General features: G+C 42.9%; 1 protein-coding gene across 1 annotated transcript in view; it reads left to right on the top strand.

The window, feature by feature from the left end:
• Positions 1 to 13,997, top strand: part of DDAH1 (dimethylarginine dimethylaminohydrolase 1) — a gene marked incomplete at its 5' end in the record, with an annotated part of 53,235 nt that extends 39,238 nt beyond the window's left edge. Inside the window, 3 exons of the mRNA XM_084290862.1 lie at positions 9,600 to 9,743; positions 10,201 to 10,376; positions 13,874 to 13,997. Of these exons, the coding sequence (XP_084146988.1) occupies positions 9,600 to 9,743; positions 10,201 to 10,317 (261 nt within the window). The 3' untranslated portion in view covers positions 10,318 to 10,376; positions 13,874 to 13,997. The remainder of the gene's footprint in view (positions 1 to 9,599; positions 9,744 to 10,200; positions 10,377 to 13,873) is intronic.
• Positions 13,998 to 17,898: the final 3,901 nt, after the last annotated feature.

Raw genomic sequence — 17,898 nt, 5'->3', positions numbered from 1 at the left:
TTTATAGATCCTCTTCATGGGCATAATCCCAGGACTTTACATTTCCCAACAGGATCATTTATTCTATCAGAGCTCAGCAGAGGTTTGTTGTTTGTTTGTTTGTTTTCCATCTTGTGATAGTTCAAGATTTAAAATGTCTCAGTGCCCAGCTGATATAAAACCAATGTTTCAAATCTGCTCAGGATCTCCCCTGCTGGACACTGCTTGAATTATGGAGGGGGAGAAAGGGAAGTGCAATCCTGGCTGGCTTAGATTTGTAGCCTGACAGCCACGGAGGGAATAGGGTAGCAGCCTAATTGTTTTGATGAGCAATGAGCATGAGCTTAGGGGAGCTGTGAAACAGGAGGATGGTCTCTTGGTTTTCTGCACAGCTCTGAGTGGCTGTTAAGTCTGCTCGTTCATTTGAATGACCTGGGGAAGTTACTGTCTCATTAGAAATCACTGCGTGGAGCTCTGGGAGCCACATCGCCCTCTGCTCTTCCCTGAGGAACTTATGACAAATGGCTTTGGTTGAAAAGGTCTGATGTTCCTGATGCCGTGAGATTGATTTAGTCTGGGATGGAAAGTGCTCTGTGTCTTTCCCTGTGAAATATGCACTATCCCAAATATTCAGGCTCAGACTCAAAATGCCTCGTGAGCTGCAGCCTGATGAAGTTTGCAGATATCCAGACAACCATACTCTTGTATAGAGTGTTTATAAACATGAGCAAAATTCAAGTACAATACTGGTTACTCAGAGCTGCAATTTGAACTTGAGCCAGGACTAATCTGAGAACTCATCAGTTTGATTAAAGCCTTTTGCACAGCTCGGCTAATCATGTTGCAGTGCATAAATTTAGCTATTGTAGCCAAAAATATTTTTGTATAAGCTGATTAAATGATGCTGATAACTAGCCATTAAATAGAGCAGATACCACCATTAATCAAGGTGCAGTGAAAAATGGATACATTTTGAAGAAAGTACACTAAATAACAAGGTAATCTAGCAGTTTGTTGTTTAAAAGAAAATCAATTTTGTCAGTTTTCAGTGTATTTCTGTGCATCAGAGACTGAGTAGCATGTTCACATGTGTGTAAGGGTTATATTTGCTCACGCTCTGCGAGCTGAGGTTCTCTTCAAAGAAATTATATGAAAAGAAAGAAGTATGTAAAGCATCTCCCCCAGAAACGATAGGAATGGTTGTGCTGCTTCTCCCCAACTTTGTCTAATGTTTGAATTCTTGCTTTTTGACCTAAGTGATTTTTGTATTTATTCGCTTCCCTCTGAAAAAAAAAATAATCAGTTGGTAATCAGTCTCACACACTGGTGGAAATAAAACCGCCTTAGGATCCCTATGAGATGCTGATCCTCAGAATTAAAAGCTGCTGCCTGACTTTGGGCTGATTGATGGAGCAATAGCAGTGCCTGTCCACCAATCCCCGCAGCCTGTGCGGCCGTGCAGTCCCCTGAGCACCTACCAAGTCATAGCCTGTGGCAGCCCAGAGTGCTGCTCCCTTAGCTGGATGGCTCCTTGTGTTAAGCCTCGGCTTTGTTGTTGCCATTCTTCATGTCTGCTCTGGAAATGCTCTTGTACAAGAAAGCTGATGTTTCTGAGAAGCTATGGTAGTCCAGTTGGTTTTGTTCTGTGGGCAACAGATGAGATACTGTGTCATGCTAGACTAAGATTTTATAATTAAAATAGGATTATTTTTTTTTTCCTGTTAGCAGTCTTATTTGAAAGACAGCAGTTTTTCTTGATTGTTCTTGCTGGTGCAACTCATGTATCCATATGATTCCATAAAAACAGAAAAAGAAAGGACATCTGGTGCTCAAGTCTGGCAGAGTGCTGTTTATCAGGAGTGTAACGGAGAGCACTGCAAGTGAACTATAAAATGAGTGTACAGGGTTTAGGATTATAGAGCACATGCTAGAAGCAGATAATAAATCAGAAGTGACATTTTAACCATGAAATCCTCTTCAGACTCTGGCAAGGATAGAATATTTATTTGGGCTGCAGCTGAAAAGAGAAGCTTAAGGAAACTGGGTGAAAGAGAGAGACAAATTAACTACAGAAACTACCGTGGCCTGTCCTGGTTTCACATCTGAAATGTTAGCTTCCCTCTGCTGCTTGCAGCGTGCATTTAATTCCTTCTTGCAGTTAACCCCATTCATAATTCCATCGCCGAATGTTTGCCATAGTTGTTGGGCAGATAAAGCCTGGGGCAATTTTTTTTTCCAGTTCTCTCAGTGAGGCCAGGAGTTCTCCAAACGTGTCACCTTTGGGCTCTGATCCTGCATCTCTGGAGGCTCTGGCTGGGGCCCTGACCATGAGCATGAGGAGTCGATGTCCAGGCAGGTGCCAGGCGGTGCTGCTGGTGCACGCTCTGCTTCCTGCTGTCCACACCCAGGGGTGTAGTGTGGGCTCCTGCTGGGACAGCAGAGGAGCAGGAGCCGGCCGGGGGCCGAGTCAGGTCCACTTTCAGCAGCAAAGGCAAATGCTAGGATTGCAATGGGATCAGTGCCCCAGTGTGTGCTGACACTCCTGTCTGTGCTCTCTCCGTATGCTAAATCTTGAAAATTCTCCTGCTGGAAGTGAGGCTGCCCTCTGCCAAGCATGAGGCAGTGTGGCCGGGCGATGTCTGGGCTGTGAGCAGTGTGGCCAGGTGACAAGCCACTGCAGTGAACACGGCTGGGCTCACCTCCACTCGCTTCCCCCAGCAGTGCTGCCTGTGTGGGACCCAGTGTGCTGGAGACACCTGCATGTGGAGCTGCTCCCCAGTGCCCCAACCTCACTAGTCAGTGAGATTGATACTCTCCTGATCATAAAGAAGAGTACATACAGTACTGGAGTACTCTGACTTCAGCAAATACCTATCCTTTTTTCTCCCTTGAATAAAAGATTGGACATTATCGCTTTGCCTTGTTATCAACTCTTCTGTTCAGTATCTTCTGTGGGTAGTGGAGCTGTTCATCCATCTTCTGGAGCATTCCCTGGAGGACGCTATTACAAATGCAGCCCCTCTATTTTGACAGAGGTCAAGGAAGTCTTAAGAAAACCACATCGTAAGCACACAATAGAAAGAAATCTCTTTTGGGCAGCTAGGCCAACTAGTCTGTATCCAAAGCTACGATCACAGCCATGCTTTTAAAGACTTGGGCACAAGGAGCTGTTACAGCATTGGCAGAGTTGCCCCCATCCCTGTGATTAAATGCCTTTTTTTCTCACTGTGTCTTGGATAGCTCAAGTCCCTGCAGCATGTGCCAGCTTTAAGGAGCAGAATGCTGTTTGCCTGCACTACAGCAGGGACGTAATGCCTGCATAAAAGCTTTGGACTTCCCAGCTCACAGAAGTGTCTCCAGAATGGGCACCTAGAAGAAAAGGTCGTATATCCTGTGTGCTTACAAAACAGCCCATACTCCCCAGGCAATACAAAAAGGCTAATCCGGAGCTGCTCCTGCTATTGTCTGTACAGTGGCTTTCTTTTCTAGTAATGCAGCAGTTTGCATGCACACATTATCTCTTATTCCTTAAGAATTCATCATTTGTGCCTCTGCTTATTCCCTGCATGAAGTCATAATCCTCTATTTACGATATCACAAAGGGTTGCTGTGGAAATGATTACTAATATTAATAACCCAAGGAGGATGACTTCAGGTAGGGAATTAGCAGAAAGTGCAGATGAATCCTGACTTGTGTAATGCAGCAGCAAAGAAGTTAGTGAAATCCAGAGAACAATTGACAACCTGCTCCTTAAAATAATTCAAAAAAAAAAAAAAAAAAAGCATGTGCTCTCAGCATTATAGGTAGGAAAATTAGTCAATTTATAGGATTCTGTGCACTTTCCTTTAGCACGTATTTGCTTGCTCTGGATCAGGTCCTGTGAGACATTGCATGCTTTCAGCTCCTCCTGATTTTCCATTACTTCATGAATTAAGGGTGTGTGGCATCTCAGAGGACACAGGTCTTCACCGGGTACCGGATGACCTGCTGTTTTAAAAAGGCAACTACTTGTGCTTTTCTTTTAATTAAGGTTGGATGTTGTAATGAATCTGCTGCCCTGAACTGAGGGTCAGTGTTGTTCAGTTTGTATGTAGGCAGGAGAGCTGAGTCTTTTGTAAGATACAGACTCAAGTGTATTTATAGAATAAAGTGTTGTATTTGTTTTTGGTTTGTTTTGTTGCTTTTTTTGTTGCTGGTTTTTTTTTTTTGGTTTGTGTTTTGTTTTTATAAAAGGCGAGGCAAGTGTCACTTTACGTATGCATTTGTCATCACCAGGAGCTGGGTCAGAGGCTGACAGGCGATGTCATTCGACTTGCGTAAATGAGGGCTCACATTCCTGTGCCTTATTTTTCCTTTGCCTGCTCTCTCCCTGGGTTCCTGTCCCAAACGACAGGATGTTCGTCCTGCAGGCGTCTGGCTGAGAGCAACAGCAAAGGCTAGCCGCTTCCTCTTCCCCACCTTGGGACACAGCGGCCCTGAGGCGCTGCTGTGGGCAGGGGCCGGTGAGGTGCTGTGAGGGGCCATGAGGCGCTGTGAGGGGCCGTGCAGTGCCACACATCTGTGGTGAAGGAAAGGGTGGCCTGAGCCCAGCCATGCCGTGGGCCGGGGTGGGAGAGGCGTCTTAGGGAACTCAGCGTTCTGGAAAAGATGACTGGGAGGGCGCAGGAGGGAGGAAAGGGCCCAAAGCCCAGCTGCCGAGGACATGTGGGGGCAGGCGGGGATTAAAGCCGCACGCTGGCTGCATGCCCACTGCAGACTGGGTGCCGTGGCCATGGCCGACTGGGGGCAGCATGGCTGGTTTGGATTAGGTGTGGTGTGCGGTGTTCTGTTGTACTCGTGGGATCCTGTGCTTGCATCTGCAGGGTTTATTTTTATATTGTATTAAGTATATTATATCTTTAGGAGATGTCTGTGTTCCTTACAAAAACACTCAGATCATTCCTAGTGCTATTTGCGCTGCACAGACCGGCTGTGCTGTCCCCTTCCTACTGTTGTTCCTCCAGCTCCTCCACCTTACTGGCGTGATGCTCCTGACAGACCCTGGCATTCGATCAGGGCACTGGCTCTAACAGCTCCCCTCTCTTGTTCCCTCCTGCCCATCTGGTCGGGGTCGCTCTTGTCACTGCTGCGTTCAGGGAAGCTCTCAGAAAATGTCGCATGCTGTGGTGCATGTGCAGGCTGGGCACTGGCACCCAGGCGGGTAATACCACGGCACAGCTCCCCAGCCCCACTCTCCTGTTCAAGCCCAAGGCTGCTGCTTTCTTGCTCCAGTGTCAATTATTTCTTCCAAATGTGACGAAGCGAACTTAAGAGGCAGAGACAGGGCAACAAAACAGTGAATGAAATTCAGTGTAGATGAATGTTAAGTGATGGGGCTGGGAGAATGCTAATGTGAACTTCGTGTAAGAAATAATGTGCTCCAGCTGGTCATTACCACAGAAATAAGATCTGATCAAGAAATTGAGATTGTCATCTGAGCTGAAAGACAAATGGAGAACATTATTACGCCACCAGTTAAAGCTGTGGTGTGTCTGTGTGCTGTGTGTTGGCTGTTACATGCCTTTTGCGTGCACCATCCCTTCATTTAAAAAAAAAAAAAATTTAAATGGAAAGACTTGGAAAAGGGTAATAGATGGACAGATACCCAGAAAAGTTTGCATAAAGAGACAAATTAAGCAAGCTATGACTATTACCTGGAAAAGAGACAGCTAAGAGGGGATGATAGATGCCTGTAACACCATGAATGGTGTGGAAAAGGAGTTTGGGTACTGATTGTTCTTTGTCTCTTCTGGTGCAAAAAGCAGAGGAATTCTAAGGGCCAGGAGCTTCATCTTGCTTCCTCCAAGTTATTTTCCTGATAGTGAGCAATAATTTATATTCCTAGACAAGTGCTCCTTCCTCCAAGCAGAAGAAAAGCACACTGTGCTTCCAGACTGCCCAGCCAAGCGAGGGAGATGTTACTGCCTATTGCTGGGTTACTCTTCTCATCAGCATAGGTCACCCTGCACCCCAAAAAGCCGTCATTTTCATCATTGCAGGCAGACCTGATGTAGCTTAATTTCTTCTCACAGCTTTCAATCTGTTGGGTTAAAATCTCCCAGTTTGCTCTGTAACCCAGGCCAAGTGTTTCTTACGCTTTAGTGTAAAACAGGCAAAACTTGGATATGCTTGGAAAGAATGAGGAGAGGAGGGATGGAAAAAATATCGTAAATAGTTTTTTATAAGAATACCATGACTAGAAGGGTTGAGGAAAGGTAACTGGATAGAATGTAGAAGGGGAATGATCCTGTGGGTATGGAGTTGCATGCACTTGCATGTTTGTTTTTTCTCTTAAATGCTAAGGGCTAGGAAAGGAGAGCTAATTAAAACTAAAATCGGAGCCTGAAAATTGAATTTTGTTTCTCTATCAACGTGATGCGGGCATTCTTACATACAGTGTTTGCTGTCATGTTGGAAGAAGAACAGGTGCTGTGTGTTTGTCTTTGCTTGTGGGGTGCTGGAGGTAAAAAGGCATGGGGCTGGCCACTGCATCCCATAGCTACCGGCATGTGAGCAGGTCCCAGATGGCAGCAGGGCTCCAGCTGGGGCCTTCCTTCTACAGGGACAAAGTGTCTGGGCCTGGCCTGCCTTAAATGTGCATGTGGTCAGCTCAGCTCAGCTTGTGATAATAGGCCTTGAACACATACGCATTTTTCCTTCATGCATAATGCTGCTTCATATTTAGGATTATTTAGCTTATCCATTACCTCAGTTGTCTGAGGACACACTGTAAAAACTATAGAAAAAGCATTTTAGGCTATGCGAATGACTTCAACATAAGGAAAGCATGACTAAGGGCTGAGAGAATGTGCAATGAAAATTACCCTCTCTGGGCTGAAGAAAATTCCCAGAAAAACTAGGCATGCGGGAAATGCCTGACTGTTAACATAGCTGGTCATATGTTTGTGGGCAGAAAGCCAGCCCGAACGCATTGTGCGAGGGCTATAGTCTTTGTAAACTTAACTTTTCCCAAAACAATACGTATTTGGGGTGTTATTTGATAGAAAATATGATCAAAGAACCTTGCTTTTGTGTTTTTCTCTGCCTTGTAGTCCTGTCTGGCCAGGTGCATGTGCTCAGTGACTCTATGTCATAGAAATATGTAAGACCATGGGTCAGGTTAAAATAACCTGATTACATCGTATCAGCATATTTCTGTTGGATCCACAGTCTCCCTGTGGCACAGGTCTGGGGTGTTTTTGCCTGTACACACTCTCAACAAATTGGTTTTTGGAATTTTATTTCAACGTGCAGACATAGTTATAACAGGGATGAAAGCTTGCAAATATGATTTCCTTCTTATCTTAAAAGCCAAGGAAGAGAGTAATTTTATATTGTCAAACCACCAGTTACTAGTAAATGCTATCTTGCAGTGGTGTTGTTGCTAACAGAACCCATCCCCACTGCCGCAGCCAGGTACTCAGACTCCCATGCTTCTCTTTCTCATTTTTTTACTCATTTTTTCTCTTCACTTGTTCCCAAATTAATTCATACACCACTTCTGTGCTTTTTATTTTTGAAATCAATCCTCCTAACGTGCCCTCACCATCATCTCCCAGGTTTCCTGAAGCTGGTTCGTGTCTGCTCAGTGAGGGCCTTGCACTTGTTCTTCATTTCTGCTCACTGTGGGTGTTCCAACTTGGAGCATTTTATGGAAGCAAATGAATGGCAGATGTGTCCATACCCTTCTGTTTGAGAATTAATTTATAATTTCTTATGGAAATGTTTCAGAGTGAGTCACAATGCATTTCTGATGAACGAACTGTTTCTACAGAAAACTGGTAATATAGGATTCTATTACCAACAAGGACTGGAGAAAGCACAACTGTTTGGGAGCTGAGCGAAAGCCAGGCAGTGGCTTTTCCTCTACCACTATGTGTGTTTCAGTGTGGATTTAATTAATAAGTTTCCTTAATCCAGATTTAAAAAGATTATTTAGGAAAGGGAGGCTGTGGGTAGAGGACAAGTCTGCAGACTTGTTACCAGGGACAGCAGCAGCAGGGGGTGCAGGCGTGTCACCTGCTGCTGGATGCCTGCAGCATCGAGGAGAGCTTTAAAAAAATACATCATGGCAACGGAGCGGAAACAAATTCATAAATAGGGAAGTCAAACATGGTAAGTGCGGTAATAAAAATACATCCGGTAAAGTAAAGGCGCAAGGATTTTTCCCCAGCAAAACACATTAACCTTTTATGGAGGTAGATGTGACCTTGGGAGCTCAGCTGAGATTCATAACTTAAGTAGGAACAAGAAATAACAATCTGATAATGCTTCCTCAAGAATGCATTGCATTCTTCGCTATGAGTTTCCATGTTCTCCACGGGATGTGGATGACTCAGGCTGCAACATGAAAAATGCATCCAGGCCTATAAAGGAATTACTGTAGCTGTGGAAGTGTGAGTTGTTATGGTGCTTCACAATATGTTGGAGATGCAGTTGTTCTAATTCAGCTCCATATGGCATTTTTTATGAATGAGTAGCAGTACAAATGACCTTACCAGTAATTTGAAGATAACTGTGCCTAAGATCAAAGTTTGCTCTCTGCTACATGATGTAGATCTCCCCTGAGAAGGGAATTTAGTTGAAGAATTTTGTGAACAGAGTGCTAGTTTATTTTTAACATAATTCTAATATGAGTAATTTTAAGCTGAAAAAAAAGCTTAAAAATCTGTGTGGGAACACAGGAGGACTAGGAGAGAAACTGAAACACTTGAATTTGCTTAGGCTTTGGATAGGGCCAAAGCTTTGAGCTTTGTTTGCTTCTGCATTATTCTAGGTCTGTCAGAGACACTGGTATAAAGCTGGAGTGATACAAAGGGGAGCCAGGCTTCTCGTCTCCAGGCTTTTTCTATCTTTAGTAAAAAGTTGAGCCTAATCCAAAACTCGCGATCTCAGGCTTCTCGTGTGCTGAGAGTCTCTGTCTCGGAAATTCTGCCAGGATCCAAATTTGAGTATGAGCCCTATATTTATAAACCCAACTTCTGAAAGCCACCAGCTCTACTGTTCTGACAAGGTTATTGTGTTGTCCCCTTGGGAACGAGGATTAACTCAGACGTGCCTTCTCGCGCCCCGGCACAGGTGCCTAGTGAAAGAGTAACTGCTTGGAAAGCAGAAAGGAGGTCCTTGAAAAGAATTAAGATTGGGCTGATAGCCAAGCTGGGAGCCGTTCCTGTCCTGTTTGTGTTAATTCACACTCGTTTTATAAATATTGAATGATGGCTGCTTTTCTCAAAGGTGCTGAACACCTATAGTTTCTGTCAAAGTGAGCGGGAGGTTTGCATGCTCAATGTGCATTCCTTAAGGAAAAGTCCACGGACTACTCGTTGAGTACACTGCTTAATCCTGCCGTTTCCAGGAACTGTTTGACAGAGGTTTTCTACTGCTCTTTTTGGGTAGGGTTAGTAGATTCTTCCTTGAAGGCAGAGATAAAGACAGATCTCCTTACTTGCTGTATAGCAAAATGGCTCTTGGCTGACTTGGCAGTCGCAATTAGCACTTTTTTGAAGGCTCTGTTCTTGTATTTGTGTGGACCCCTCTAAAGCGTTTGGTCTAAGTAGCTGCACTTTTTGTCTCCTGGCAGACCATGCAACAGATGAGTGACCACCGCTATGACAAGCTGACAGTGCCCGATGATGCTGCCGCAAACTGCATCTACTTAAACATTCCCAGCAAAGGCCACGTCCTGCTGCACCGAGCCCCCGAGGAGTACCCAGAGAGCGCAAAGGTGAGAGAGGTGCTGAGCATGGCTGGGAGCCCGCCAGCATCCTGGCCTTTCCGGGAAGTCGCTGGGCACTGAAATTCGGTGCTTTCCAGAATGGGTTATATCCTGTCATGGAAAAAATCAGAGGGCAAAAGCACTGGCTTTTGAAAGGTGTCGGGCCTGGGCTCTATGTTCATCTCCACTATTGATTTAATTTTGTCTCTTGTGCCCCTGGTGCTTCTTCGGCACGACTGGGAGCAGTAACAGTTCCCCTTGCTGCACTATTGTTGGTTGTGAACCTTTTGAGAGCTGTAGGCAGAAGGCCATATACACCGTAAATGTTAGCATTGATTACAAACCATGAGACAGCTTAGCACCCACTGAGCCAGCCATGCCTGTTCATTCTGTAAATAGTTAGAGAAAAGGGAAAATAGTAAGTGTAAAATGTAATGATTTCTGTTCTATTTTCTTTCCTAAATAGGTTTTTGAAAAACTGAAGGACCACATGCTGATTCCAATAGCCAACACAGAACTGGAGAAAGTAGATGGGGCACTCACCTGTTGCTCTGTGCTTATTAACAAAACTTCAGAATTATGAGTTTACAGAGTCCCTCCCTTGTAACTGGCAATAATGTTACACACAAGGTAGACGAATCTGTATCCACACTTCTATTGTTTTTATTGACAATCTACTGTACCACTGTGCTACTAACCCTTGTTTACAAATTTTTTGCTTTGTGTAATTTTATTATGTCCTTGCAGATGGTATTTAAGGTGGATGTATGCTTTTCTTGAGGGGTGCATAACTGAAGTATGTTAGTCCCATGGGCTAGCAGAAGACGCTTATAATGACTAACCCCTTATGTTAGTGATTTAACTTATCTGTGTGAAAATTTTATGAAAACCAACTAATTCTCAACACTTCAAGAACCTCTGTTTCTGTACTGTTGCCTTCTCCTGTCTTTTTCTCTTGCTTCCTTGATCTGCGTCTTTTTTTCCTTCTTCAGTCTTTTATCTCCTTTTTTCTCTTTTCTTTCAGTAATGCAAGGTGTTGGTGGGGACTAAAAGTTCAGGGGGCTCATGAACTTGGTATCTTGTGTGGTTGGGAAGCTGGAACAGTGGGCAATAGACTGCTCACTGTCTCAGCCATATCACATTGCTGCTGCTGGGCAGAATCATGCCTAGAATCAGTTTCAGACGCCAGGTAGCAATTTTGGGAAAAGCTTTCTCTGGCGGGTGCATTCAAGGGCAATGTCTGCCTGGGAAACTTGGATGACAGAAAGAAATTGCAGTGCAGCCACATATGACATGTCCTGCAAGTTCAGGTCCTGGTTTGCTGCTCGTGCTTTGTATTCACTTTAGTGAGAAAGAGAGGGTTTTTTTTTTAAAGGCCAGATCCCAGGGAGCACCTGGACGACAAAAATGAGAAGTTCAGATGTTCTTGGAAAAGTTAAAACTCTGAAAGTAAGCAAAATTGTTTTTTTATTCTATTGTTTACTTTCCATGTATTTGTCCCTTAGTTCTGCTGTTTTCTCTTCTTTTGGAGGCCACATACTAGCAAAATTCAAAAGGAAAGGCTGATAGAATGAGTTGAAGGACAGTTATTCCTGGATTATGCTCATGAATAAGGGAAGCTATTGTTTCCTGAAAGATTGGCATGTGTACTTTATCTGCCCTTGGGGTAGTTTTCCTTGGAACAATGACCATCTTATTTTTTTAATTGCATGAATATTTACTGTGGTATTCATTTAAAACAAATACAGTTTTTGTAGCAAATTCCACTACATGTTTACCCACTGAGTCATACTTTTTTTCACCACAGTAAAGTGAAGCATTCCCCATTGTATTCACATGCTTCTTGGTAAACCATTTGTAAACTAAGGATGGAGAAATTCCCAAACAGAGGCAGCAGTGGGAACTCTCCGGAGACTGACGAATAGTCTGAACATGTTATCGACTTCCTAGGCACCTCCTCCACCTTTCCTGAACCACTTGTGGCATGTTTCTGAGGTACAGTCAGAAGCAAGCAGCAGCAGGGAGGTTAGCAATGCGTTCTGTAGCACAGCAAATAGTATTAACCAAGTGCACACTTTGGTGTCCTCTGGAAACCCACATGATTTTCCACACAACCATAAGGTTGGAAACACAAGTACATATATCTATAGGTTCTCCACAGGGCATCTCTCACCTCACATCAGTGGCTAATGTGGAGCAAACATCCTGGCAGCCATGGCAGGATGCATCTCATGTCTGGGCGCACTGTACGTTGTGATGACACGAGGCACCGTGAGGGAGAGAACAATGACGAGCAAATGAAATGTATCTGAAAAGGTGTGTCCCAAAGGAGGTCCTTCACCAGCCAAACAGCAGCTGTTTTTGTGGCTGTCCCAAAGGATTCTCCTGATGTTTCTCCCTTGTCTCCTCCATTTCCATGAGCTACCATTTCAGCTTGACCCACGTGATCAGGCTCTGAAGATGTAAATGTTGCAGTGGGAAATCTCTGTTCTCCCCTTCCCTCAGTGCTTTTTATGTATCTGGTACAGCGTCTTGCATTTTAAAATGAATTCATACTAAACAAAGATTTTGTGCCAAAAAATAACCCTTTAGTATTTAACTATAACTTCTAGAGCCAAGCTTTATGCTTAAAAACTTCTGTATCTGTGGAGGCTGTTGTAAAAAGCCTGAACAGAACCCCCTGACTTGTCTGTACTCTCCTGGCCTATCTGTTTCAGTCCCTCTCCATCATCTCAGTTGGGAGCGGGAGCATCCAGCTGGCTTGTGCCAGCTAGGCTGTGGGATTTCCATTCAATTCATGCCTCAAACTTCTAGTTGTATTTTTGCCCTCTCTTTCTCCGACTACAGCTTCTAGTTTATGGTACAATAAGCACTTTTCTCTTTTAACTCCAAGTGGAGTTTCCTTCTGCTGCCTCAGTTCTCCTACTTCAGTCTTCTTTTTCTGCACTCCCGTCTCCTTGCTGTTCATTCCACAGTGGACAGTCCTAAATTTTCTCCCTCCTTGACTAGGTGCGAGGTGGGAGGAGAAACCGAGGTGTCCATTTTTACTCTGAGGGACTTCTTTTGAGCTGGAAGGATGACTGTCAGCAAGGGCTGTACATCTAGAGAGTGACAAGGGAGGTGACTCCTCTTCAGGATTGCTCCAGAAAAGAGAAAAATGTGGTGGACATTGTTGATACCTTGTGTCTCTGAAAGCAACAGAATAGGTGATAATGGCTTTCCCAAGGGAGGGAGAGGGAAGAGCAGACCTCAGAGCTGAGAAACACCTCATTTTCCAGAGAGGTTGTTGGTATTATTGCCATTTAGGTTTCCTTGCCTTCAAGGCTGTATTTTGGCATACAGAAAGAGGAGAGGATTGGCTGAGGAATTTGAATTCCCTCAGGTGGTTATTTCAAATTGTACTCTAACTTTAGGTGCAGAATTTGGGTGCTCTAAATCATGTGTGCTTCGTTTCCATTTGACAGAGTTTGTCGTAGGTGTGATAGGTTCTTAATATACATGCATCTTTGATGCCAAAAGTTACCTAAACTGGTTAATGGGATTGCCATCACTTCTCTGCTTTTAGCATTGCGCTTTGTTATCGCATTAAAAAACAAGCAACAACATTAAAAGCATTTCAGTTTGTGCATTTACAGTATGGTACTAAGAACTAGAGTCATGCCAAATGCTGCTACTTCTTTCTGTTTGCTACTTTTTCTACTGCCCAAACAAAGAATTCAGTTGCGAGGACATTTCTGCTGTAACACACATACATCTAATGGGTGTCCTGTGCATCTTGTCACTTGAACATTTCTCAAATGTCTGATGTGAATCATCATCCTTGATTAATATAAATAATAAGATGAGATCCCAAACCAAAAAAGGAGATGAGACACTGAACTGCCCACATAAAACATTTGATAACAGCTGTTAGGCTGTATGACATAGAAGGTCAGTGCAGAAGATATTGTGGTTAATAGCTCAGCAATGGGGTTTGAATTACTCATCAGTATTTTTTTTTTCTATGACCAAGCAGTTTAGCTTAGATCAAATGAAGGAGCGGCAATGTGCATTAAAGATCTTTCATGGTTATTATCTTTACTATGAGTTTAGAAAGATCTGTGTTATGTGGGTTTCTCTCTTTAACAATGTGAATACAGTATCTCTCTCTGCAATGAAAATATGAATGCATACTGTACTTACAAGATAATCTTGAATTCTTCCATTCCTGCATTTTTGTCATTTCCACGCTAATATAATCCTTTTTTGTCTTAAATAGATGCCACTATGAAGCTGTTCTCTGACTTTTTGGGTGTTTTCCATGTAATAGGTACAGAGGTCATAGGCAGCATCATGTCCAGTTTTAAAAATAAACATTCAGTGAAATGCAGAACAAGGAATCTGCTTTTTCTGTTTGTTCACAGCAAATTGGGGATGAAATATGGAAAAAAAATAAGCTTTTGATTTCACTCATCTTCTTAAACATTTTATCAATTAAGTCAGAGCCAAATTACTTTAATACAAAATACTGGCATTCATGTAGAATCATTTTGGGAAAATAATTTACTATTTAAGATTCTCTATTTTTGTTTTTATCAGTAAGGAAGCTGAAAAGATAAGACTGCTTAAAGAATGGTATTTGTTAAGTGATTGTGAACAAAGTATCATTGGAGCTCGTGTATTTTCAGAAAAGTTTTAACTGGACGTATGATGTAACTTGTTTAGAGTTGCATGTGAATCGTGTTAGTCACTGTTTTACATTGTATTGTTCTGCAGTACACAAATATGACTACTGAACACAGAAGTGTTACATTTCATCAAACTTAAAATCTCGCTGCAGTATATAGTTTCCCACTTTTTGTGCCAAAAACATCAGTACATTCCATAATCTATTCTAATAGAGGTTTGCACTTTGATTTTTTTTCTTTTTGTGATCCTTGCAGTTTCATTACTATATATCCCCATCACAATGGAATAAAGTGTCAATTGTACTGTGAACTATGTAGTTCTTGCCTCTTATTTTGAAACTGCAAGCACATGCATTTAATTTAATACTGTGTCATGACATCTTTTTATTGGGAAGCTTGCTACATATCTAGAAATAAAGCAAGTAATAGACACAAGTACTAAACCTTCAATCCTGTTAGAAGAAATCTTGACTCTTTAAAAACAAATCATGATTTTAGATTTACCTTTAAGAATAACGTAGATAGAGGAGGTATTGGCTAAGTATGCTTAGCCAAGATAACTAAACAGATGTTATTATAGTACAGCATTTTTCTGTAGTGTGTGTATTTACTGCAAGTTACAACAAATGAAACGACAAAGGTACAGTGGCATGATCATTGTTTTAATTCTTTCTGTAGCTCTTGCACCTTTCCCTCCTGCAAGATGTCAAGAGAGTTGACAGCGTTTCAGACGTTGCTGTGTGGTAATATGACAGATGGCTGCGTGTTTTATATCTAAATACCACTTGTTGCGTGCTGCAGATGATGCAGGTGGTGCTAATCTCTGCTTGTACTCTCGTGCGCTAATATGACTAGACTGGTATTAGGAGTAATGATACTAGAAGACAACTCAGTTGTCTCCTAATATCATTACAACAACCCACCTCCACGGAGCCTAGGGTAAGCGCTTGTAGGCCTTCAGTGCCACCGTGTGGCAGTCAAAGTTTTAATTGTCTAAGGCCTCAATATTGTTGCTGCAACTCTATATTTAGGAAATGCAACATAAAATAACAGTACTGAAGCGAAAGAATTACATAAATTCCAAACTGTACAGTTTGGCTACTAATAGGACTTTAAATAGACTATAATGTAATAGAGCCTCCTGCTGGAGAAGCAAGGCTAAGGAAATATTTTGTTACAGCTGATGTAAATATAGCCATTGTACTAATTCACAGGAGTTAAAAGTAAGATTTTTATAATACTGTATTTAAATTGGTGATACCTACTGTGGTAGCTTGGCACAATTACTTCATGTAGTAAACTGCATCATTTACACACATCTTTGTGTACCTATTTCTACAGAAGAGAGTTGGTACCAATTTACTTGAATTTGTTTCAAAATGGCAAACTTCTTTGACTGAGAAATTTATTCTATATGAACATGACACATGTACGTAATCATGTAAACCAATGTAGTGTCCAAAATCGTTCCACCTCCCTTGAAAAATGTTGTAACTCACTCCCCACTGAAGCTCACTTCTCAATATTGAACTACTGATGCTAACCTCCTGAAATTAATTACATACCAAGCGTAGTCTTCTTCCAGTTGCCTGGACCATTCTTTTTTTTTTTTTTTTTTTTTTTTTTAGCAAATCTGCTAAATCTATTCTATTCTCATATTCTCTAACCACACGCCCTTCTCCCCGATTGCTCGAGTTAATTCCTTTCAGTTTGCCTCACGCTGGCCTACATGGCTGAGGAATCCAGAAGCCAGACATTGCGTGGCTTTGAACTGCACCTCTTGCTGAGCGAGGTTACTAATAACTACCCTATGTTATATATGGAGTGGTAATTCATGTCGAGAAAATGGTTGATATTAATAAAGAAGGGGGAGATTTGGGATCGTGGCCATGGGAGTGGGCAAGCCCCGTGGTTGATGAAAACATCAGACTCTTAACGATGAGGCCATCAGGAATGTAAAAGAGTTTAGAGGGAACAAAGAAGGGTGATTCAGGAGACTCCATGCAGTCTCGGGTTGTTCCCCAGCCGTTAAGGCATGGAAGTTTCTGGGTGTTTGCTGTTGCTGTTATTTGCAAAGTTGTTTAACCAATGAAAAGTTGTTTTTGAAAAGGCCTGATGTGGAGAAAAGGGTATAAGAGGGGAGCCTGCCCTCAAGATAAAAAAAGGCAACACAATGTAATGAAGTTGTGTCATCAATAAAGAAGCAGAAAGAAGGAATGAAAAGGGGAACAGGCGAGCAGAATGGAGACCAGGACGGGAACAGGCACATTGATCGCCTCATGAAGATGGGTTCGGCCTGTTATATATGGAGTGGTAATTCGTGTCGAGAAAATGGTTGATATTAATAAAGAAGGGGGAGATGTGGGAGTGTGGCCATGGGGGTTGGAAAGCCCCATCGTTGATGATAACATCAGACTCTTAACGATGAGGCCATCAGGAATATAAAAAAGTTTAGAGGGAGCAAAGAAGGGTGATTCAGAAGACTCCATGCACTCTCCGGTTTCTTGTTCTCCATCTGGTTCTCTAGCCGTTAAGGCATGGAAGTTTCTGGGTGTTTGCTGTTGCTGTTTAATGCAAAGTTCTTTGACCAATGAAAAGTTATTTGGAAAACAACTGCTGTGGAGAGAAGGAAAAGGCAACACGATGTAATGAAGTTATGTCATCAATGGGGAGGCAGAAAGAAGGAATGAAGAGGAACAGGCTAGTGGAACGGACACCAGGACGGGAGCAGGCACATTGATTGCCTCATGAAGATAGGTTCAGCCAGACTCAGCAAACCACTCAGAGAAGCTTGTACTGAAAGTCACTGGAAATAGGCACACCGGAGCTGGGAAGAAGCTCAAGCTGAGAGAAGCAGACCCACGCACACAACTGCCCCTCGCTGGTAAGCAGCCGGGCATTATGGGGAATCATACGTCCTTAGAAACAAAGACTGTCCTGGTAACCTTACAGTTTATTCTCTTTATTAACAGTCGGACAGTTTACAGTCCTGAATTATGGGACCAAATTGAGGTCAAGGTGTGGGACTCTGCAACTAAAAATGACAAGGTTGCAGTGGAATTTCTCGGCACCTGGCGAGCAGTCTCTGAGGCCTTAAAGAGCCCTGTGGGACCACAGTCAGAAACGTGTGGTTTGCCAGATAGTGAGGGAGCTGCGGGCTCCTTTACTGATCCAACTGCTACACCATCGGCCCCTCTGCCGCTACAGCCATCGAAGGCTTTTGCTGTTACGCCCCCTGGTGACCTGGACGTGCCTTTTGACCCAGGCTTATTGGCCTTGAAAAGGAGACAGGTATGTTTTTCTTCGATTCAGGAAGAACGGGATACATAAGGCCCAAAGACCAAGTAAAGCAAGACATATTGTTCAAAAGGAATGGAAAATGGAGACTTGTTTGTAATTAAGAAAAGGAATGGAAAATAGAGACAACATGTTAAGTCATGGAACTTAAAGGATTGTTTGTTACCTTTCCTGATTGTACGTATGTGTAGGCATACTCG

Source organism: Netta rufina (assembly GCF_964035555.1).
Source record: "Netta rufina genome assembly, chromosome: 8".
In the NCBI taxonomy this organism is placed as follows: domain Eukaryota; kingdom Metazoa; phylum Chordata; class Aves; order Anseriformes; family Anatidae; genus Netta; species Netta rufina.
The sequence above is the reverse complement of the archived record's forward strand: the minus strand, read 5'-3'. Positions and strand labels throughout refer to the sequence as shown.